The sequence below is a fragment of the Nasonia vitripennis genome, assembly GCF_009193385.2.
Source record: "Nasonia vitripennis strain AsymCx chromosome 3 unlocalized genomic scaffold, Nvit_psr_1.1 chr3_random0007, whole genome shotgun sequence".
Classification (NCBI taxonomy): Eukaryota; Metazoa; Arthropoda; class Insecta; order Hymenoptera; family Pteromalidae; genus Nasonia; species Nasonia vitripennis.
In genome coordinates this window covers 909,135-933,401 of record NW_022279626.1, presented here as the reverse complement: position 1 = coordinate 933,401, position 24,267 = coordinate 909,135, and the positions used below count along the sequence as shown (strand labels likewise).

Genomic DNA, 24,267 nt, shown 5'->3' with positions numbered 1-24,267 from the left:
TACAGAGTAAATTTGAGGTGAATATCGTTGGCGCCTTTGTCCCCCAGGAAAAGGCTGCTGACGGTTTCTGACATAAATTAGGGTCAGACGACCCCTGACAAATTTCACTGTCTTCGGTTTGTCAGGGTGAGCCAGGTTATGCCTGTTGGAAGCACTCACGACTCTAACAACCTCAGCGCTGGTGCTGAACCTGACAATGACAGGCGGGGTATCACTACGCACAGTAAGCCTGGCAAACCGTCTGACATAAATCTTATTGAGGACCAGGTTCGGGATGTCCTTCAGATACTTCCTGACGACCACAGTATCATTCTCACCGACAGGCACCTCGTACAGAATGAGATTACAGGAACGATAGAGCTAGCCTCTAACTTCCTCAGCAGATCTGTCAGCCACAGACTCACGTTGGGACTGAGATGACAGGAAGCCATTAGTCACATTCTTTTCTAATTGACAATGTGTGTTAAAGAATTTTTGTAAAAATCAAGAAACGTGATTTTTTTTTCTGGTAATATAAAGCATTCTTAACTACTAAGCATATACGTCGCAAAGAAATATGTATAAATTCAAATCCTTATACCTTAATTTATTATTTACGTAACAATTTATGTGCAAGAGCATTTTTCTAATAATTATTTTATTTAAAAAAATGTCTATAAAAAAGAGAATATGTAAATCTTTTCTGGTAATATGAAGCATTAATATTTTAACTGCATATATGTGGCAGAGAAATACAATAAAAATATATATTCATGAGTCTTGTGGGATTTTTAGAAAAATGGTCGAAATGTAAAATTGTAATATTACATAGATGTCAAAGTATATTCTGCATTTCTTAGTCTTTCGCATGCACCGGAGTGAAAAGGATATTAATCACAACTACATTTGATGCGGATATAATGGTTTGAATCGTTGCACTTAAATTTGAAATAAAAGAAAATATATCGAATGTGATGTTAGCCGGAGAGTCGACTGGCGCAATGTGTCGCTAATGTTATTTTGAATATTTAATTTAATTTTTAACGGCAACGAAGTTTTATTTTCGAACATGCGGTACATATGTCAGATCTTTTTTTTTTCACGTAGAATACGATGGTACTGTTGCTTTTATCGCAAAACATAATCTTAAAGCACTACGGACAATAAATCACTGAAAAACACTATCTTTTGTCCCTAGCGCTTTTAACTGAAATTTTATGATAAATATAAGATGTAAAGATTGATTTTTCAGTTTCTAGTGATAACAAACCTATTTTAGGTAAGGGAGCACGGACTCAAGCCATTTGGAAAATAAGAACCACCCTTATCTCTATAGGTTACGGATTAGATAGTTTGCGACATGAGATAAAATTAAAATTAAATGCATATATTATGATCACTTACCATCTTTGGCGGATCAATATCCATATGAAGATTTAAAATATTTAAATTATGACCTTGTTGAGCTAAAGCACATAATTTTAAAGCTGCAAACATGCCGCGTTTATCCAAATATCCTCGAGATTCTGGATCAGCTAAGTCCCATATTTTACTGAGAATTATATCACTTAAATGAGATTTCTTAAGAAATTTAGCGGCGTCCAATGCACCAACTCGACCATGATGATTTGGATCAACCTAAATAAAAAAGATAAACTTAATAGCTAGATGAATCTTCAAACGTACTGTTTTTATAATGAATTGTGACGTAATGAAAATTTTTTGTGTACACTATCTTATATGATATATCATATAATATTCATACAAAATGTCCTTGTTTTGTCAGTGATATGTTTATTTTGAATCTAAAGATATATTTTAAAAGTTAGAGTTTATAAAACAGGTAAATTTTTACAAGCACAGGAGTGTCTTAAATGGAGATCGTTTATAAGCAGTGCAAAAGGGTCATTAGAGACAGAGCTAAAATGTTAAGCAAAAGGTGATAAAAGTACAGATCTCAAGAAAGGCAAGATATGTGAAATATTCTATATAAGAGTCTGTTTCTTTTCTTTACTAGGTCACAACGAGTCACGGTGAATCACAGCCAAACCATCTGTCTAAATTTTATCGTATTTCGCAGGGCGAGATATTCTATGCAATTTTTCAGGTGTGGGTTTAGCTAGAGATATAACCGCTGAGTAACGACGTAGCATGACGAATTGCATGTGCTAAAGGAGTCCCTTAAGTCAGTATGAGAGCAGATTGTCTTGCTTATTGGTTAAACAGAGGTCAAGCCAGGTATCAGAATCCTGTCTATGATACCTGGCACCATCTTTTATTGATAAGAGAGCTTTTTTTGACAAAGGCTGTAATGAATTTTAAGTCACCAGGCAAAGAAAGTTGATCTGCGTTAAAGTCACCCATGGTTACCCAGGTCGTCAAGAGAGTTGCTGAGAGTTTGCCATAGCTTATTCAATTAAAATATACTTTGATGTTCAATCTACACTATATTAAAATTTTATATTTGGTCAATTTCGTAAAAACCCTCCAAAACTCGTAAAAAGAAAAAAATTAGATCTTACTTTACGGTAGAAATGTTCTTTGAACTTAAATCATTTAGGTTACCGAAAAAAAGTCAAATGTAGCAATTACAATTAGTTTTTAGCAATAAAAGAACTTAAAAAATGTCTGTTTGTTCCTTCCTCCGTCCGCATTTTTTTTGCATTTATTCCACAAAACTTGATGTATAATTACAAATAAAAAACTATTTAATGATAAAGACAGGTACATATAATAAAAATATACATTCCTACTGAAAAACATTTTCAAGATTTGGTCCAGGTAGATTGGAAGCTGTTAATAGTATATTGTGTACCAAGGGCGTAAAGTGGGCTTTTTTAGGCCGAGTGTGGATTTTGCAGTACGAGCCGCAGACGAGTACTGCAAAATCCACGAGGCCAAAAAGCCCACTTAGCCCTTGGTGCACACCATATTTTATGTAACGCGGACGTATTTTCGCGTTTTTTCGTACGTGTTAAGAGGGACTGATGTCACTATTTTTTGACACGGCAACCGTGCTCTTGTCTTGTTCAAACATTATATAAAATAAATAAATAATGCAAATTTATCAAAATCAACTTTTTTTTTAAATTACAACAAAAAAAAATTTGCGGGCAATAAAGGCCATTATTGCCCGCTGTTTGAATATGCGGGCAATAAAGGTTTCTATTACCCGCTAAAATAAATTTTTTGCCCGCCGGTCAAAAAAGAGTCACTTTAGTCCCTATTAATAGGTACGAAAAACGCGAAAATCGTTCGCGTGTTACATAAAACAATTTAAAAAAAAGGACGCAATTAATATTTTTTTTTATATTTTTGACATTTATTATGACACACACACACGCACATATATATATATATATATATATATATATATACACATAGGTGAATAAAGATTATTTTAAAATTGGTCCAGATAAAAGGGATGCTACGATTAAATATTTGTGCAGATATGCTGTTTTTTTTAAAGCCATCTATTTGTGAATATGAAATGACGATTTATGTATTCATGCATATCACAAAATATTATCTGCAGATTCGATTTACATAAAAGGGATGCTAGAAATAATTACTCTTGCAGATATAATCGTTTTGTTTTGTGTTCGTGGCATATCATGACGAATGCTGTTAGTATTCATTCATATCACAAGATAAAATCCGCAGTTTTGGTCGAGATCAAAGGGATGCTGCAAATAGTTATTTGTGCAGGTATAATATTTTTTTGATTCTATGTGTTTGTGAAATTCACAATGTGAATATGAAATGACGCACATGCATATCACAAGATGAAATCTGCAATTTTGGTCGAGATAAATGGAGACGATAAATGGACATTCGAAGACGGTGTCTCGGTGTACAGGGTGGCCGATGACGAGGTCTAGGTGGTGCGCTTCATGGTTTTTTGTGTCTAGGTGTAAAAAAAATTCGAGGGCGGTGTCTGGGTGTAGAGTGTGACCGATGACGAGGTCTAGGTGGTGCGCTCCGTGGTATTTGATGTCTAGGTAAATGAATCATGCGAGAACGGCGTCTAGGTGTACAGGCTGTCCGATGACAAAGTCTAGGTAGTGCGCTCTGTGGTTTTTTATTTCTAGGTACATACATCATACGTGGACGGTGTCTTGGTGTACAGGGTGGCCGATGACGAGGTCTAGGTAGTTCGCACTTGGTTTTGGTGTCTAGATGTAGAAATCATTCGAGGGTAGTGTATCAGAACAATGAGTGATTTCATGTTAGTGATAAAAATGTTACAATAAAACCATGGTCAAAAGGTGCTAAAGATGCTTATATTTTATTTTTCGGAGAAATATGGAATACCTAAAAGAATTTACTAAAAAGGACTAAAACCTCAAAAAATTAACTTTCAAAAAAGTAAAAGGTTGGGCAAGTTTGATATATTCCGCGACGAAATAACAGATAAAAAAGAACTGAGAAGAATAAACCAAAGTCTAGTATATTATATTTAATCATAATGAAACAACATTTTTTTTGTCAATAAAGGGCTTATTTAACTTAAGTTAAGTTATATACTGATCAATTAGAAAAATGTGGCTGTCTCGGGGACAGCCGATAGAAGTAAATACTTTAATAGATGGTGTAGAATTTTGGAAAATTTTGAATAGTTTCGTTGCCAGAGAATCAAACATATACGAAGTGAGAAATGTACTCGTCTTCGCAGCGGGACTGCAAATGTACTTCATAGTCTTTGTCGCACGAGTTCAATATATATATACTATAGTCTTCGCGGCAAAACTGAAATAAATTAGTCTTCGACGCAAATTCAAATGCTTCTTCGTTGAGTGCAAAGTACTAATCTACAAGGATACATTTAATCGTGACTTTTTTGATAAATTTTTATAATTTTTCGATTTAGTGATTTTGATGCGTAAATCGCCGCTATTTTCTTATTTTTCCAACTTAATTGCAACTTTGACAGAGAGTTAAAAAATTTTAGGTAAAGTAATCATTAATCAACTAGTAAAATTAGGATAGGCAAAATATAATACGAATAAAGAAAATATAATAAGAATGATAGTACGATATTTTATGACACAAAGTGCGTAATTCGAGATTTAGAGAGTGCATTTTTGCACTAGCGTGCGGTAAATCGAGGTTTACGCCAGGGCGTACCATACAGTGATAATGTTCACCGCAATAAGTCAATAATGTTTACCTGCAAACGTTTTGTGCGTATTAAAAAAGTCACGTCGTCTAGTTGACACAAAAAAATTGAAGTACCATGAAAAGGTACCGCTATATTAGCGCTAAAATCCGATAGCCGCTTGCAGCGTGTGTAAAAATGTCGCGCCGCCCCGGACGGTCGCCGCTCGCCGATTCACTCCCCAGTAAAACGTGTACCTGGCGAGCCTATGAAAGTATTCACTTCAAAACATTCAAGATACTTACTACGTAATTTGCCATGATCGTTTTATTTTGTTTATTGGTGAACAACGAAAATTTTCTCTTTACGTATTTTATTATAACGTCATAGAAACACTATAAGTACAATGAAACGGCCATGGCAAGTTACGTAGTAAGTAAAAAAAAGTCAAGTTTATTATATTTAATCATAATGAAGCAACAACATTTTTTTTTTGTCAATAAAGGGCTTACTTAACTTAGACTTTGGTTGATTGATCTCAGTTCTTTTTTATCTGTTATTTCGTTGCGGAATATATCAAACTCGCCTAACCTTTTACTTTTTTAAAAGTTAATTTTCTTTTTTATGTTATTAAAGGCGTGTTTTTAAAAAAGTTAAGAAAAATGTGTAGAAATCTGAAGATAGCTGTTTTGATTGGAAACAAACTAGTAGACGTAGAAGACAGCAATTATAAAATGAAGAAAACTGCTTTGAACTATGAAAAAACTGTCTTTACTTATTAATAGTTATTGTCTGTTGTATTCATTTTTGTTATTTATTTTCTAAATTGTAAAATTTTACACCTGAAAAAAAAAAGAAATCCAACTAATGTATCTAGCAAACTAAATAAAACTGAAGACTACAAAAGATTACAGTTATATGTGCCCCAATTCCAAAATTTTTCTGCTATCATCTGCAGTTTATAACGTTTTTTTTTCAATTGTTTTCAATTTTCCTTTTCGTTAGGCATTGAATATATCGTTATCATTTAATATAAAAGTAAATATCATATTATTTATTACATTTTAGTACAGAATATTAATGTTATGATTGTTATAATCTCACAATTAACATTATTTTATAAATGTAAATAAAATAAAAGTTTAATTAAAATAATTTTTTTGTTAGATTTTGTTAATATAATTAATACTGTCATCAAAGAATTACAAAGAGTTTATATAAATTTCATTTATACATGACGGTTAGAATTTATCAATCTGGCAATCTTATTGGAGCATTTCAAAAACGTTCCACAATAATTAACTACCATCGAGTGTACATCTAATATTTAACCGTATATTTAATAATGACACGTCAAATAATGAAGGGGATGTCGGCGCAAAAGCTTCGCAAATCCACTACGGAGTATTTTGTATTTTCAAACTTCTAGAAAAACAGAAAGTCTAATCGAATTTTTCTTCCAATAGAACGATTCATTAAACTTAACACTACGGCTAGATTTTAAGGTTGACGCTGCAATCGCATGAGTACGACGAAGTACGCGTAAACATCTGTTCGTATTTCCAAGATATTAGAAAAACAAAAGGTCCGATCGAAATTTTCTTTCGGTAGAACGATTCATTAAACCGCCGTTTGGTGATAACACGAAAGCATAAAGCAATCATCAACCGTGACAAATCTTTGACCGTGGGAAAACATTGTAATCATAATCTAAAACACCCGGGGGTTGAAGAATATATTATGACATTTTTGTACAGCATAAACAATATTGAGTGACGATTATTTCAACCATTAGCCACGCCAGGCATACCTGTTCCTAGACCTACACGTTGTCCCCTTCTGTAGATGTAAGAGTCTGCAGTACGGAGATCGAAGTAAAAACTAGTGTAAACTGATTGTTTGCGTCACCGGAATCGGTTATAAAAAGCGCAACATCACACTTTATCGAGGATTTCATAGCCCATCATGCATGTAAAAATAATTTAACATGAAACTGTTATTAAAGTGTACACGTGTCATGAGTCGTTCTTTATGGCACGGCGTTAAGCGCACTTGCTACGCTCGAGCGCTTATACACGCCGTGCGTAAAGTAAAATGTATGCCACTAGTATCGTAATGTAGTAATACAGAAAAGACAGGATGAGAAAAAAATGTTTGAATCCTACTGTCGTTGAAACTAACTGGTTTCATAAACAGCCCCAGGAAAGGGATCAATATTCTATATAATGCAAAGTAAAACCAAAATTTGAACTTGTTTTTGCAAAAATTGCACTTTATAGTGTTTAATAAAAGAACAACGAACGATAATATAAATTCTCCGCGGTAAAAATACAGGTAATTTTTTTATATTAAGCAATTTACTATTATCAACTTTTTGAATTACCTAATTAAAAAAAATTGAAATCTCAAAAATTAAAATCCATACAGACATTTTCTAAAAACTTTGTATTTTTACAAAACTACACATGTTATTGCAAACATTCCACCATAATGTTTTTTATATTATTTTGTATGGTTAAATGTTAATAGTACTGTCATCTTGTCTATTTCACGTACTTGAACATCTCATATGCTGATAACATTGGGGATGCCAGATTTAATTCAGAATTTTAGCACTAACAAATTAATTGCCAATAAACAAAAGTTTGGTGTATTATAAAAGCAACTGTTATAACAATATACTCTGTTAATACAGTTGATTGTTCAGTAGGTTAATTCTGCAAACATGAATACGCGTACAAGTCGCAAGACTCCATCTTATGTACCCTCCCATAAATTCCTACAGTAACTCTGCAGTGTATAAATTAAGGTAGTTCACTCGAAAAATTAATATTTTCACACATTGCTGCAATTTTGTAAATATATCCTATTAAGTGCCCTCTATAACGTAGTACAATTTTTTACCCCCCAAGTACTATGATTTGTTAAGATATCGGGTCTTGAAGTTCTGTATTTTAACATGGGAAGCATAGGCTAAGTCTAAATTTAGTGTATATTTTGTTTAATTACGAAGAAAATAAATCTTACATCTTTTTTAAAAACTAGGTCATGTTGTAAAATCATAATACAAATTAAGGAAATAAAAATTTGATAGGGCAAGCGGTGCTTTTTAAAAAGTTACAGCAATCGAAAGTATTAATTCCATGCTATCAGTATATCTTATGACGGGCGATATTAACACGTCATAAGCTCAGCATGCCGCGAGAAGAAAGACTTGTACTAAATTCACACTGTTAGAGGTACCAGCGCTGACAAGGCGGGGAGAGCCGCTGGACGACGCGAGAGAGGCGGAGAGAGAGGGAGAGAGAGAGAAAATTCGGCGACACGCGACTGAGACGCGTGCCGCCAGATACGATCCGACCTTTGAACTGACTCCTCGCGAGACGCTCAGTACTTTCGGGAGATAGCTGTTAGGAGAGTAAAAGTTGAAGTGTGTGAGTGTGCGTGCGTATACGACATTGCGTCTCGCTACCGCATCCGGAACTGCACCGACGGGGTTCCGACTGCTGACAGCGAACATCAGGGCGATACCGGCTAATTGTAAGTGCCAGCTCTCTCTCTCTCTCTCTCTCTCTCTCTCACGCTACACTCGCCAGGGCTCTCCTTATCCTCCCTCGTACCTGCGACCTCGCTTGCTCGCATGCAAGCCCTGTATATAGTTTGTCAATAAACGCTGTGACAGTTCCTCAACAATCTCGACAGTCGTTATTTTGCATGTTCCTACGCGTATACTTGTACCTCGCTCCATCACCGACCCAGCCGCCTCCGCGGGCTTGCGTCTCGCATATGTACGAGATAGCAGCATAACTGGCCTGGCCGGAACCTATTCAGCACTAAGTGCTATCCCGACGACTCTCTTTCTCGAGAGTAACGAGGTCTACGGACCTTGATTGTAGCGGAGCTGGAAACTGAGCAACTGCATCCAGTACACTGTTATAATCTATATATACGCGCAGTGTTCCTCACTTTTCTAAGTTTTGAGGATATTTGATGCTCTAAACAATTTCTATCAATATTTTGATATACAAAACTAAAAATTCTAGAGTTTTCACACTTGATAACACTGCATATTATTTAAAAAAATTAATTTTCTAATTCAACCTCAAATTAAGCACCACTGAGCCAAGTGAACTACCTCAACACTACGGCGCTACAGACTCGGTTTTTCATTAGCAAACTTTATTTAAAAAGTTTTATGTAATAGAAAAACAGTGTTTTTTGGGACGACATCCCCTTGAATATCATCACAATTAATTTGTTAATCGCGAGCGAAGCGAGCGTTTCTTGCTAGTTTGTATGAAAATTATTTGTATCGTTATTAACCAAATAGAATAATAGATCACAGGTGAAATTGAGCTTTAAATCTATATTGAGACATCCTCACCTAACCAAAAATAAAAGCAAATAATATTCCAGTATCGGTATGTTATTAACACATGCGAGAACCTATGGCAACACTAGGTAACAGTTTGTTCAAGCACGGATAGATAGCGTGCGCATATAACACAGGTGAGAGGGAGCCTTGTGAGTACAAGAGGGGATTAACGGTGCATCGCTGCATCGCTATATCATTTAGCTTTAGTCCAACTAAAGTTCGCTTTCAGTTTGACTCCTGGATCATATGTAATCCCGTTACGCGAGCTTTGGAAAAAAACAAGGAAAAGAGAAAATGGGAGAAGATATAGCCGGAACTCTGAAAAATACAATGGACATGATCCTACAGAAGGTAGAGGAGATGAACACAAAAATAGAGAAGAAAAGAGAAGAGAGGGATAAAATGATAGAGAACTGAGGACAAAGATACAGAGGCCTGGAGAAAAAAATGAACAGGAAAGTAGAGGAAAGGCTAAAAATGATAGAGGGAAAAATAAAGAAAGAAGTAGAAGAAAGGAAAAGAAACAGAAAAGAATGGAAGGAGGCATGGGAAAGGGAGAATGGAGACAGAGAAACAGATAAGAAAGAATGGGAGGCAAAATTCGAGAAGGAAAGAAAAGAGGAAATCCAAGGGAGTTTAGGGAAGATTACAAAAACTGAAAGAAGGGAAGGTAATAACAAAAGTAGGGAAACATAAGGTGGGGAGTACGAGGTAAACGGAACGGGAGTCGAGAATGAAGGGGATAAAAACCAGATGTAAGAACTAGAATGGAGGATTGAGAAGGGAGAAACAGATAGGAAAAAGAACAATAAAATGATATCAGGTTGAAAGAAATAATAGTGGGATAAGAAGGCGGTGGAAAACTGGATAAAAAGAGTAAACTAGAGATAGAGATAACGACAAGGAGGACGTGGACACAGAATGGGAGAATCCGCAGAATAGGAGCAGAATGCAGAAACTGGGAAGAAAAAGAATTATACATAAGAGAAAAGGCAAGGTTACAAGGGTCAGACATATTCATAGACCATGATTTAACATGAAAAGAGAGACGAAACAAAGAGAAACTAAGATATTACGCGGCAAGGGAAAGGAAAGCGGGAAAATAGATTATGATAGGGTACAACAAATCATGGATTAATGGAGTAGAATACATATGGAAGGAAAGGGAACAGAGCTTTTTTGGAGAAGGAAAAGGTCAGGAGAAGGAGAGAAAAAGAGAGCAGAAGGGCTTAAGGATAATTAGTTGGAATGTGGCGGGAATAAAGGGTGCGGATGATAGGACCTGGGGTAATCTAAGTGGGTTCGGCGTAATCTGTCTACAGGAAACATGGCTGGAAGACAAGAAAGGAAATTTCTGGGAAAAGAAATTAGGAGGTTATGAAGTTAGAACTAGAAACGTGAAAAACGGGGGGGAGAGAGGGAGAGAGAAAGGGGGAATGGTGATGGCGGTAAGATTAGGAGAGAAAACGGAAAGAATAGAGTGGATAGAAGAAAAGACAAATGAATTTATAGGAGCAAGAATAAAAAGAAGGGGAGATACATGGTGGATAGGTACGGCATACATGAGAGAGGAAAAGCAAGAAAACTTCAAGGAGATAGAAGGGATGATGGAGAACGCCAGAGGTGAGAAGTTGATATGGCGCGGAGACATAAACGCGAGAACGGAAGATGAAGGAAAAGGAATAGACTAAGAAGAAAATGAAGAGAAAAGAGAATTGAAAGATGAAAAGAAAAACAGAGAAAGGGAAGAACTACTTGAAAAAATAAGAGAGATGGGCCCAAGTATAATGAATGGAAATACTGAAGGAGACGGAACAAGAAAATACACGTACATAGAAGGCGGCAGAATGCTCAGTGATAGATTATGCAATCCGATCACAATGCAGTGGAGATAGAGGCGGGTAAAACGGACTGGGGAAACGAGGAAGAAGAGGAAAAGAATACAGAAAGGACAAAATATACTATATGGACAAAAAGGGCAATAAGTCAATTCCGAGAAGAACTGAATAAAGGGGAAGAGAAAACAGAATGGACAGAACTAAAAAGAAAACTGGAAAAAGCAATCAGAAAGAAAACGACAGGAAAAGATAGAAAAACCTATAGTGAGATGAGGAATGCAGAAGTGAGGAAGCTAGGCAAGGTGATTAAGAAAGGAGCAGGAAGGAAAGAATACGTCAAAGCGAAAAGAGAATGGGGAATTTTAGTAGAAAAGAAAAAGGAGGCGAAAATGGAAAAGAGGATAAAAGAAGCAGGAGAAGACACAACAGGGAGAAAGTTCTGGGAAGTGGTAAAAAGCAGGAGAAGAAAGAGGAGAACAAGATGCAGCAGTATGATAAAAAGAGGAGAACAACATGCAGCAGTATGATAAAAAGAGGAGAACAAGATGCAGCAGTATGATAAAAATGAGGAATGGCTAACACACTTTAAAGAGCAACTAGGAGAAGAGGTAGACAAGGAGGTTAGAGCAGGTAGCCAAGTGGAGGAGGGGAAAGGCGAGAGTTCGGGAGAAGAAAACATTACCGAAAACGAGGTGAGGATGGCAATTAGAAAAATGATTTTTTTAAGAAAGATTCAAAATTTAATTTACGAGTTAAAACAATTTCAAAAATTTGCACTTTATGGTGTGTAATAAAAAAACGACAAATGATAATATAAATTTTCCGCGGTAAAAAGATAGGTAAGTTTATTCTCTTTCAGGTACATATTAAGCAATTTACTTTCATCAACTTTTCCAATAACTTTATTTGAAAAAACTGAAATCTCAAAACTAAAAAATCGATATAAAAAAAAATGGACCCAGAAAATGTAAAAACGGACTGTTATCCGGCTATGTACTAGTAAAAACAAAGAAAATGAGACTTGGTGGATTAAAATCCACTGAGTAGAAGCTGAGCTAGAGACGATACGAACGAACACACACACACACACACACACACACACACACACACACACACATCCATATGGACATTTTCTGAAAATACTATTTTTCGACTTAAAATGTCTCAAAACATATTTTATATATGTTTTTACACAAACTCCACAAATTACTATTACAAGACTACCTTAGGAAGGAAGCAAAAAGGCGAATAGTGAAAGAGCAAACAAAAGAACGAAAAGAGCAATTAAGAGGAAGCAAGAGCAAAAGAGAAGAAGAGGAAAAACCAGAATAAACAACCAAGGAGAGAAAGAAAGAAACCGGAGGGATGAACGAGAAAAGTGCAGGGACTTTTTGAGAGCTGGGGAGACGAGAGGAACAGTCGAGGAATCAAAAGTCACTAGGGAAGGACAAGAAAACGATATACATGGAAAGAGGAACGTAAACAGGGAAAAGGGAAGCGGAACAGAGCAGATAAGAAAAACACGTGGTGAGACACAGAAGAAAAGAGGTTGGTTAAGAAAAAAAAAGTTTTGAAAGGAGAAGATAAACAGAAAAGAGGAAGATGTACGGAGAAAAGAGAAAAGAAAGAGAATCGAGAAAACTGAAAGAAGAGGTAGAAGGATCAAAGATAAATGCAAGATTCGAGAGAGAAATAAGAGAAGCTCTAGAAAAGAAAATGCAGGAAGTGAGAGAGGACGTGGAGTTAATGAAAGGGAAAATGAAAAACATACAGAAAGAAATGGATGAGATGAGAAAAGGGCTTGCAGGAAAAAAGAATAGAGTGGAGACAATGAAGAAAAGGCAGGGGAAGAGGGAGACGAAGAATGGAAAGAGAAGAAGGGAGAATTGAGAGAGAGAGAGAGAAGAGGGCTGATGCTGCAGGAAATAGGAAAAGGGACAGCAAGGTGTGGGACAGAGGCCTGATAGTGCACCTAAACAATTGGATGGAGGAGGATTCTATTAAATATTGGCTTAAGGACTGAATTATTTGAACTGGCTTCTTTTTCCGAAAAACCCTCACACTACCATTTCGGTTTTAAATAGCTATATTCTCCTCTCTTTTGCTCGCCTTCCTCCGATGTGCCGACGTAATTTTAAAATAATATTCTCTCATTAAAGCTCTGGTGGGTGGGGTAGGTGGGTTTAAGAATTTCGGTTTTAGCTATATTATCCCCAATTTCGCACGCCTTCCTCCGATGTGTAGACGTATTTTTAAAAAAAATACTCTCTTGTCAAAGCTCCCCGTGCGTGGGGTAGGTGGGTTTATGTATTTCGGTTTTAGCTGTATTATTCTCGCTTTCGCTCGCCTTCCTCCGATGTGCCAACACATTTTTGAAAAAAAAAACTCTAAATTAAAATTTTATGTAAATTCGCATTATATATCGCATGAAACTAATGCGTACAATTTACCAATAATTTACGAACATTACTCATGCTAGTTGCATAATAAACTATTTAATCTTATATATTGTATAAAAATTTCTCTTAAATTGTAATAGTACAATTAATTTTCAATTTTATTAGGTGATGTTATCATATTCGAAGTCTTTAATCTTGACGAAGACAATGTTAAGATTAGTCTGAAACAAATTCCTAAAACATTGAGAGATCCCTTGGACCCAAACAAACAGTTGTTGTTAATGGGCCTTGTTGCTTATATTGGCCCTGCTGGTTCAACCAAGGAGAAATTCTTCAGGTAACGACCAGCATACTGGACATTACACGTCCTTGACCTTTCGTAGAGGAAATACCGCATGGATTGAAATCGATGACTTGAAAAAACAAACTTGTTCGAGATCACTAAATTACAAAGTTATCCCCAGATTATTAATGTATATAAAATTTAATATATCATTAATGCTATAAAAAAACTTATGGATTACATATTAAAAAATGTTATGATGATTTTTTTACACAGCATGCGCAAAGTTCAGTTCCACACGAGTAACACACCATAAGATCAAACCTTGATATAAGTTTCGTTGGTAGCAATTGCAATATAGAAAATGGCTTGAGAACTAGAAATTGGCTACAAAAATATCAGTAATAAATTGCAATTTAACATTTTTTGAACATTCAATAGAATAACCGAATCTCTAAAATCATCAAACTAATTACCTTAAATCATTCACTAATACAGAGAAATTGACTTGAAAAAAATTAAAAAGGGAAATCGAAGAATATTCATACGCTATACTTTAATGCACCCGGTTTTTATTTATCTGCATGTTTCTACGATAATTCACTCCGATTTACGTATCGTCCCAAACTTCCTAGATCTAGGCCCCACGCATACGTATATAATTCTGTTAATATTCATTTTTAGGGGTAGTAGAATGGTGGTATAGCGTTCTGATATTTTTAACAGCGAGTAACTAAAAGGCAACTTAATACTTCGACGTTTATTTGCGTCTTCGAGCGTATTTTGTTAATATTCTTTTTTAGGGGTAGTATAAGGGTGGTTTGTGGCACGGGGGTGACAGAAGCATATTTTAAACAATGCTACCGGCGAGCAACAAATTCGCAACAAAATACTTCATCGTTTATTTGCGTCTTCGAGCGTATTTTGTTAATATTCTTTTTTTAGGGGTCGCAGGAGGGTGGTGTCGGGCTCGGGGGTGATAGTAGGATATTTTTAACAACGCTATCGGCGAGCAACAAATTAGCAACAAAATATCCCGTTATTTATATACGCCGAAGATCCCATTTCGACTTGATCCTATTTCAACGGTATAAGGGGGGTGGATATGGGAGTTAAGGGTTGATAAGGGGATATTTTACATAATGCCATCTTTCAGCAACAAATTAGCAACAAAATATGCCGTGTGAAAGAGGTCGATATCTTATTTGGAACCGAAGATACAGCATGATGGTCTGCTAACTTAAGACTTAATCTAGCAGATCGCGCGTATCTTTGATACGTAATTAGCAACAAAATCAGGAATAGCGTAACCAATTAGCAACAAATTAGCAACAAAATATCCAATAGTTTAGAAGTACGAGTCGTGACCTTGATCTGCTAGCTTAATATAGGTGACTTTAGAAGCCGTTCAGCTGATGGACCGCGGAGAGGACTGGAGACTGGCGAGACGGGTAACAGAAGGCAAGGCTAAGGTGGGCCATAGGGGCGTTTGAGTCCTACAAGGCGGCAGGTCCAGACGGCATTTTCCCGGCTCTGCTGCGACAGGGCATGGACATATTAGTCCTAGCCTTGGAGAAATTGTACAAAGCCTGTCGGGCACTAGGATATGTGCCGGAAGAATAGGGACAGGCGAGGGTGGCTTTCCTGCCCAAACCAGGTAAGACACAATACGCGGTCGCAAGAGACTTCAGGCCTATCAGCATGACCTTGTTTTTACTTAAAACCCTGGAAAGGCCAGTTGACAGATATATTATGGAGTCATCACTAGTAGAAGCGCCGCTGCACAGCAAACAGCATGCCTACCAGACAGGAAAGTCAGTGGACACAGTGTTGGTGGACGCGGTTAACTATATTCAAAAGGGCATGAAAAAGAGGGGTTTGGTATTGGTGGCATTCCTAGGCATCGAGGGGGCTTTCAATTGCACAACCGGCGAGACGATTTCAGCAGGTATGGAGGAGCACGCAATACCAGCAACTATCGCCAGGTGGATCAGCGTTATGCTGAGGACCAGGACGATAGTGGCTGCCTGGGGAGCGTACTCTTGCAAAGGAGTGGTGAGGAAGGGATGCCCACAAGAAGGGGTGCTGTCACCGACACTATGGTGCCTGGTGGTGGACAGCTTGCTCTGCATCCTGAACGAAGCTGGTATAAACGCACAGGCATATGCAGACGACATCGTCATCCTGATTAGGAGGACGACGAGGACGTGATGGAAGGTCTAATGCAGTTTGCACTGGGCCTGGTTGAGAAATGGTGTAATAGAGTAAAACTGGGGGTTAACCCCAACAAAGTCAGTGTCATGCTGTGTACGAACGGGTATAAAACCAAGCCGATAGAAGGGCTTTAACTCCATGGAGTTCCCCTGAAATTGGTAAAGGAGGTCAACAGACTCAACTGGGGGAAACGTATCAAAGATAAATGCGAGAAAGCGATAGGCACTCTCTGGACCTGCAGGAGGGCTTCTGGCAATACCTGGGGCCTAGAACCGGATAAAGTGAGATGGCTATATGATGAATCATCAAACCAAGACTCACTCATGGGGCACTGGTATGGGGCCACTAGACAGGGTGCAAAGGTTGGTTATGGGAGGAATCACGGGATCCATGCGAACGACACCTACGGTCGCCATGGAAAGACTGTTGGAACTTCCTCCACTAGGCAAGGTAATAACGGCAAATGCGTGCAGGACGTTTTGCAGAATAGCGGAATTAACGAACTGTTCGGATTTCAAGGATGCGGCACTTTTGGAACAAGTAATGCCGCTAATAGAGGAAAGAGGTTGCGACAGAATGGCGGATAGAATTTATTTCTCTAAGCCGTTCTCGATCGTAATCCCAGAAAGGAAAGAATGGAAGACGGGTTCACACGACTCCTCGAAAACAGTGTGGTGTGGTTTACCAATGACACAAAAAATGAGAATGGTGTAGGAGCAGGTGCCTGGGAAAAGAGGGACACACAAAAAATTGTGCGTTCGCACGACCACCATGCTACGGTTTTCCAGGCGGGAATCAAGGCCATTACAGAAGCTGCTAAATGGCTGTTGGAGAGAGGCACAGGGCAAAGAACTGTAAGCTTCTGCTCGGATAGCAGGACAGCTTTCGTGGCGCTAGACAGTATCAGTATCTCCTCAAAAGAGGTGCTAAGGTGCAGACAGGCACTGGAATCACTGGCAGAACACAACGCGGTGAGACTGGTGTGGGTGCCAGGACACTCCGGCGTAATGGGTAACGGAAAGGCAGACAGGCTAGCGGATAGAAGCGCGGCCGACATTCGAGCTAGAAGGTGCGCAGTCGCTGTCCCCACCTGTGAGGTTAACAGAGCAATTAAAGACTGGCTCAACTTGCAACTGAGCGACAAATGAACCAATGCCAATGGGCTTAGACAGGCTAGGGCCTTGATGGGCAGCAGCCCACCTGAGGAGTGGTTGCGGACCATTAGGGGCCTAAGCAGGAATAGGTTGAGGTTGGCCGTTGGCTGGCTGACTGGACATTGGAGGGTAGGATACCACCTGTGGAACCTGGGATTAAGGGACTCCGGGAGCTGCAGGTGGTGTGAGTTCGAAGAGGAAACCACCTTCCACCTGCTGTGTGAATGCCCAGCTTTCGCAGGGACAAGACAGATGGTGTGGGGGGTTCCCATGTTAGAGGGGGTTAAAAAGCTTAGCATTAATTTGCCGAGTTGCCGAAGCTATAAACAAGGGTTTATAAAGTAATTACTTATGGTTCAGGAGGCACAGCACAATGGGCTTCGCCTGAGTCCCCGTGCAGGGGCCGCCGGAGTTCACCTCCACCCAACAGACTAAGACTAAGACTATAGGAAGTTTAAATTAATTAAAAAATAAAAAAATTATATTTCCTATAAAAATGTTTAAAATGGTGAAATTTTAAAAATAATTTCGGCAATTTAATTAATCTTGCCATTTTATTAGTTTTGCCTTAATAATATTTGTTTTTATTAAAAAAATAACAAATTTTTCCTTATAAAAAGAATCTGAATTGTGCTAGACTTTGCGGCAAATCTGAATTGTGCTACTTTTAGTTGGAAAATTTGAACAGTGCTACTCTTCGTAGAAAGCCACACTATAATTTCAAATTCGTGCTTATTTTGCTTCTCCAGGTGTTTAATTCGAGGTGTTACGCGATGAAAAAGCGCCACTCAATGGATTTGCACCCAAGCGAAAAATCGCTGCCAATTCTTTGGCACGTAGCTTCCTCCAACAAAATTTATAGTTTAAATAGATAATATATTGTTTAAATATACAGTATATTTGATTTTTAAAATTCGTTCAATTTATTATATACTTGCGTAAATAAATTTCGTAAATAAGTGTGTATATAAGTGTGGATGTATGAATGTTAAAGTTTTTAAGGCGGCTCTATTCCCGCTCTCTTCGGAGTCTTTATAAGGACCTTTGCGGGCTATCTGAGCTCAATAGCCTAAGCGCAACTTAAGCGCTAGCGCAATTTATATATATATATATATATATATATATATATACACAGGGTGTTTCATTTTAATCCGACCACGACAAAAAACTATGGAAAAACTAATTTTAACGAAAAATGATCTTAACAAAAGTTGAAGGGGGTAAAGGGGGCCATCGAATGACACAAACACCTATGACCTTGAACTCGATTTTCAAGGTCATTTGAAGGTCATTGTATTTTTTGAACGGGAACCCCTATTTTTGACCTTGGAATCGGATAGAGCGGAAAAAATTACGTCGGAAATGACATTCCAAGTTTGCCTTAGTGACCTTGAGAAGGTCAATTCAAGGTCAAATAAGAAGTATCAGCCTAAGATTGTTTTCCTTTCAATTTTTTCGTAGAATTATCATTTTGTTATTGTAATAAACATTAAGAGAATAATTGACTTAAAATGTGATTATGCTTTGCTGACTTTAAAGCCATTTTGTAAGGTCAAAAGTGCAAAAATGCAATATCAAATGTTATGTGGAGTCCATATTTATATCCTAACTGTAGTGTTGCCCAGGAACAACGACGTGGACGTAATAGGATTGTGTTCCCTTTGGGGTGCTTGATTAGAGTGAGTCTCCTTGCCCCTCACTTTTATTATGTACAGATTTGATTGTAGGTGCCCAAAGACACCACCATTTTTTTGGATTCTATTCAGTTCTTGGGATGTTTTCGTAAGCGAATTTTTATCCTATCTTTAGCGTTACTCAGGAACGACGTGGACACAATTGGCTACTAATTTTCCTCATCGAATTTTGCCTGAATTTATTGTCGAAATAAATAATTTATTTTGTAAAGATGATTTTTCATGTTGAATTTTCCCGCGACTCATTGTTGAAATAGACAATTTTTCTAATAAGAGATCTCTTCATATGAATTTATCCTCTACTCATTGTTACTTACACTTAGTATTCAATAGTTTACTAGTTATTGAATAGTTATTGATTAGCCAAACTAATCAAATATCATTTGTTTAACATTTTCTCATTTTCATTCATTGACCTTTATTTTTTCTATTAAAATTTATTACTCATCGAAAGCTATCTAATTTGTTCAGTTTGGTAAAAACAAAATTTTTTATTGAACTTGTTATACATTTTTAACAATGGCTGATTATCCAGCCGCTGAAAGGGTTGATATTTTATTGATTTTTGGTGAATCTAGACGTAATTATCGACAAGCTGCAGCCTTGTATCGAATTCGATATCCCGATAGAAGACATCCAAGTCATACAACCATTCGTGAGATTTACCGTAGAGCTCAACAAGGGCAACTAGCACGGGTTAAAGAACGTCGTAATTACAACGAAGATGATCTTCGTGGAATGGTCGTTTTAGCAATGGTTCATTTGAATCCCCACGTTAGTACCCGTGAAATTCAAAGGCAAAGTGGTATACCTATGGCTACTGCTTGGAGAATACTGAGAAGTCAACGTTATCATCCATATCATATTACTTTGACTCAGGATCTCACACCTGCTGATATGAGGTTAAGGCTATAGTTTTGCCAATGGGCACGACAAATGATTGCTAATGATCGTCACTTTTTTCAATACGTAATGTTTTCTGATGAAGCAAAATTCAAAAGCAATGGAGAGCTTAACCGACACAACTGTCATTATTGGTCGAATGTTAATCCGCATTGGTACAGGCAGATAGATAACCAAAATCGTTGGAGTCTTGATGTTTGGTGTGGAATTGTTAACGGATACCTTGTAGGCCCATACTTTTTCGATGAAAATGTAAATGGCCATAATTTTTTACAGTTCCAGAGAACGTCTTCCAGTACTTCTTGAAGAAGAAGATTTATACACAAGAGCAAGAATGTGGATTCAATTAGATGGAGCTCCTGCGCACTATGCTCGAATAGTTAGACAATATCTTAATCAAAATTACCGTGACAGGTGGATTGGACGCACTGGACGTGGAGATTTGGGTGTTCGATGGCCACCGAGATCTCCAGATATGACATCACCCGATTTCTATTTGTGGGGGTATTTGAAAGATGTTGTTTAAGAACATGAAACTACAACAAGGGAAGATATGATCCACAGAATTCAAACCGCTTGTGAAAACATCCCAAGAGCTGTATTACTCAGAACAGTAGAACATTTTCAGCAGCGAATTGAATTGTGTATCCAACAAAATGGTGGTGTCTTTGAGCACCTGCGTTGAATTTTGAGCAAAAGTGAGAGGCAATGGGACTCACTCTAATTAAGCACCCCGAAAAATGAGAGGCAAGGGGACTCACTCTAATCAAGCACCCCGAAAAGTGAGAGGCAAGGGGACTCACTCTAATCAAGCACCCCAAAGGGAACGCAATCCTATTACGTCCACGTCGTTGTTCCTGGGTAACGCTAAAGTTAGGATATAAATATGGACTTCACATAACATTTGATATTGCATTTTTGCACTTTTGACCTTACAAAATGGCTTTAAAGTCAGCAAAGCATAATCACATTTTAAGTCAATTATTCTCTTAATGTTTATTACAATAACAAAATGATAATTCTACGAAAAAATTGAAAGGAACACAATCTTAGGCTGATACTTCTTAATTGACCTTGAATTGACCTTCTCAAGGTCACCAAAGCAAACTTAAAATATCCTACGACGTAATTTTTTCCGCTCTATCCGATTCCAAGGTCTAAAATATAGGTTCCTATTTAAAAAAATCACAATTACCCTCAAATGACCTTGAAAATCGAGTTCAAGGTCATAGGTGTTTGTGTCCTTCGATGGCCCCCTTTACCCCCTTCAACTTTTGTTAAGGTCATTTTTCGTTAAAATTAGTTTTTCCATGGTTTTTTGTTGTGGTCGGATTAAAATGAAACACCCTGTGTATATATATATATATATATATATATATATTATATATATATATATATATTATATATATATTATATATATATATATTATATATATATATATATATATATATATATATATATATATATATATATATATATATATATATATATATATATATTATATATATATATATATATATATATATATATATATATATATATATATATATATATATATATATATAATAGCCTTCATAAGTCCTCTCAAAGAGTCTTATATAGCTCTTCCCTCTGCCCAATACCATACAATGGTACCGGCCACAGAGGTTCCCTACAGTCGCGGTGCATGTGCATGACATCGGAATGTAGTGCACATGTGTCTCGACTGGACCTACAGTTTAATTATACAGCGCGAAACTGTATACAGTGGAATCCGAACCACTGGAGCTTTGACGTTATAAGACACTTATGTATATAACATACAAACGTATGTAAACATAGAGGTGTCCCGATGTCAGAAAAGCCAAAAGTCAGGCTTGAACTCAGAACCTCCGGATTACTAGCCCGACACTCGGCCTACTGAGCCATCGCCGCTCTAGCTAGCGCAATTAAAGTGCCTAGCCTTTACCCAAGAGCGACTTATGCCTTGCGTAGATAACACTTATTGTTAGAAAAATTTCGCCATTTTGTATACGTATAAAAATTCGAGTCAGACACGATAACGCAACTAAAGCGTATCTGTCTTATTTATTTTGCTAAAAGAATACATGCAAAATATACGCAATATTGTCATTCATAATAATCTGTTGAAGATATTTATTTTATTATCAAAACATACAACAAAATTTTATTAATGTGATAATTCTCCATTACTTGGTATCCCGGTTCTCAATTATTATTGTACAAATTAACTTGAAATCATTAATTCCATTCACTCTACTTGATCTGTTGTCAAAATTACGACACAGATCAGAAAATGTTTACTACTTTTCTATAATAATTTCCTTGACCTCTTGCTGCTGGGTCCTTATATACTCTCGAAGTACTGGCGATCTGCTGCTAGTTTAAAGTTTAGAGGGGTAGTGTCTTAGATGATTCGAAGGCTTTAGACACATCGTATTTGCTTATTTGGAGCTTTTCTATGCTTTGGTCGAACTCCGTGGACTAATGAGAAAATTTGGTTAAAAATCCTCTGTTTGCATGTGATCTAGTCGCTTTATGCTTCTTTGCTGTCAACGTGGCTGCAATTTAGCGTCTTTTTTTATTTACTGGCTATATTTGTATGTTTCCCAAAACTCTAGAGAGAACTGAATCGTGGCTTGCTGTGCGCGTTGTTATCTTCGGCGACGGCTCTGGGTTTGTCTTGCGTATGCTGCGTGTGTCGATCTTCTAAGTAGTGCTCGGCCTATTTCTTCTACTCTTTGACGCTTGTTTATCCACGTGCATAAGTGAGTCGTCCGGCTCCTTCTTTTCTTTGATCCTCTCCTTTGCTATGTTGTACGTGTGTTTTGATAATTCTGATTTATACTCTTATGCATTTTTTAAAACATATTCAATATTATGTTTATAATTATTTATGCTAGTGATATTTTATTCTGAATTATCATTATACGAGAGTTGCTTCTATCATTTTATAATGCTAAAAATTATTTTTATCGAACGTTTGAATTTCTTTATGTTTCCATTAATGCTCTTCGGTACGTTTTTGTTATTTATCTCTTGTTCGATTTAATCAATTGTCGAATATGCTCTGGGTTCATCGTAGATCTAGCTGCTTGCAGCGCGTTGCATCTTCCATGCGGTCCTGCTTCTTTCCTTAATGCTGCCGCCTGCTTATTGGTGTATGTGCGTGTAGCTGTCCGGCCACCTTTTTCTTTGTGTCTTTTCTCTCTGCTGTGTGATTATATGTCTATGCACTTGGCTTAGTATTCCATCGTCTTTCCTTGTCTTTGCTGTGTGCATTCATGTCGGTGTGTCTAATTGTAAGTTCAATTATACTCTTATATCATTTTTTGATTAAAATTGTGATTTCCTACTATCGCGTTTTATATTCGTTAATGATTTTATTTACTTGTATTCGGATTTCGTATACGCTTTCCGTTACGTTGACGTTTTCGTTTCTTTTCTGTTTTAAATAATTATTGAATATATTCGGATATCCTTAACTTTAAATTTTAATGCTTGAATTTTTCAAAAGTGATATGGCTACATTTACTAATGTATATAATGATGAGAATATAAAAAAAACTTTTGTAAACTGTAGTAACAATTTCCTTAAGGATTTTATATTGTAAATATCAATAATGATAATCAATTATGATAGATATCTCGTTTAACCTTAATTTAATGATGAAAACAAATTCTGAAAATCATTTTAAATATTAAAAATGCAACGAGACACGAGTAATATACATGCGAAATCAACCGCTAGAAATATAGCGCGATCTTAGCCGCGAGCCGTAAAGGCAAATCCGCACGAAGCGGGATGAGCGTGCGCGCAACAAAGAAAAGGCAAATCCGCACGAACACAGACAGCGGCAACCCGGCATACACTAGCAAACGGTGCAACTATAACAGACCAGGCGACGAGCGCAGCGCGTGCCAAGCAGCACGAATACATTTACCCGCCAAACACGGATAACGACACACACATCCACATCACAGGGCTATATAAGACCGACCGCGAAGCGTTGAAACCAGTTCAGCTCGAACTCCCGATCCGGGCAGTACCGTCAGCGCACGATACTGTAAGGAGAGCCAGAGCCAGACTACCACTGACGAAACCGTCTCGTGAGCAAATGTGACGGTTAGTCCGCATAGCCTACCCCCAATACTCCGGATTATCATCGTGAGCACACACGACACTTCATCTTGCGAGCACACGTGGACGATACTCAACACCGCTAATCAATCTCTACACCGGCGCCCCACTAATCCTTTCGCCACTGTGCGTACGCAGGGTTAAGAGAACAACTCGACTTGTAAAGGCGGAATCTTCCTAACCTCTGAA

At 37.3% G+C, this 24,267-nt stretch overlaps 1 protein-coding gene across 1 annotated transcript in view; it reads right to left on the bottom strand.

Moving 5' to 3' along the window:
• Positions 1–24,267, bottom strand: part of LOC103316526 (epidermal growth factor receptor substrate 15-like 1) — a 480,491-nt gene that overhangs the window by 342,013 nt on the left and 114,211 nt on the right. The window contains exon 3 of the mRNA XM_031926044.1: positions 1,384–1,617. Coding sequence (XP_031781904.1) covers positions 1,384–1,476 — 93 coding nt within the window. The 5' untranslated portion in view covers positions 1,477–1,617. The remainder of the gene's footprint in view (positions 1–1,383; positions 1,618–24,267) is intronic.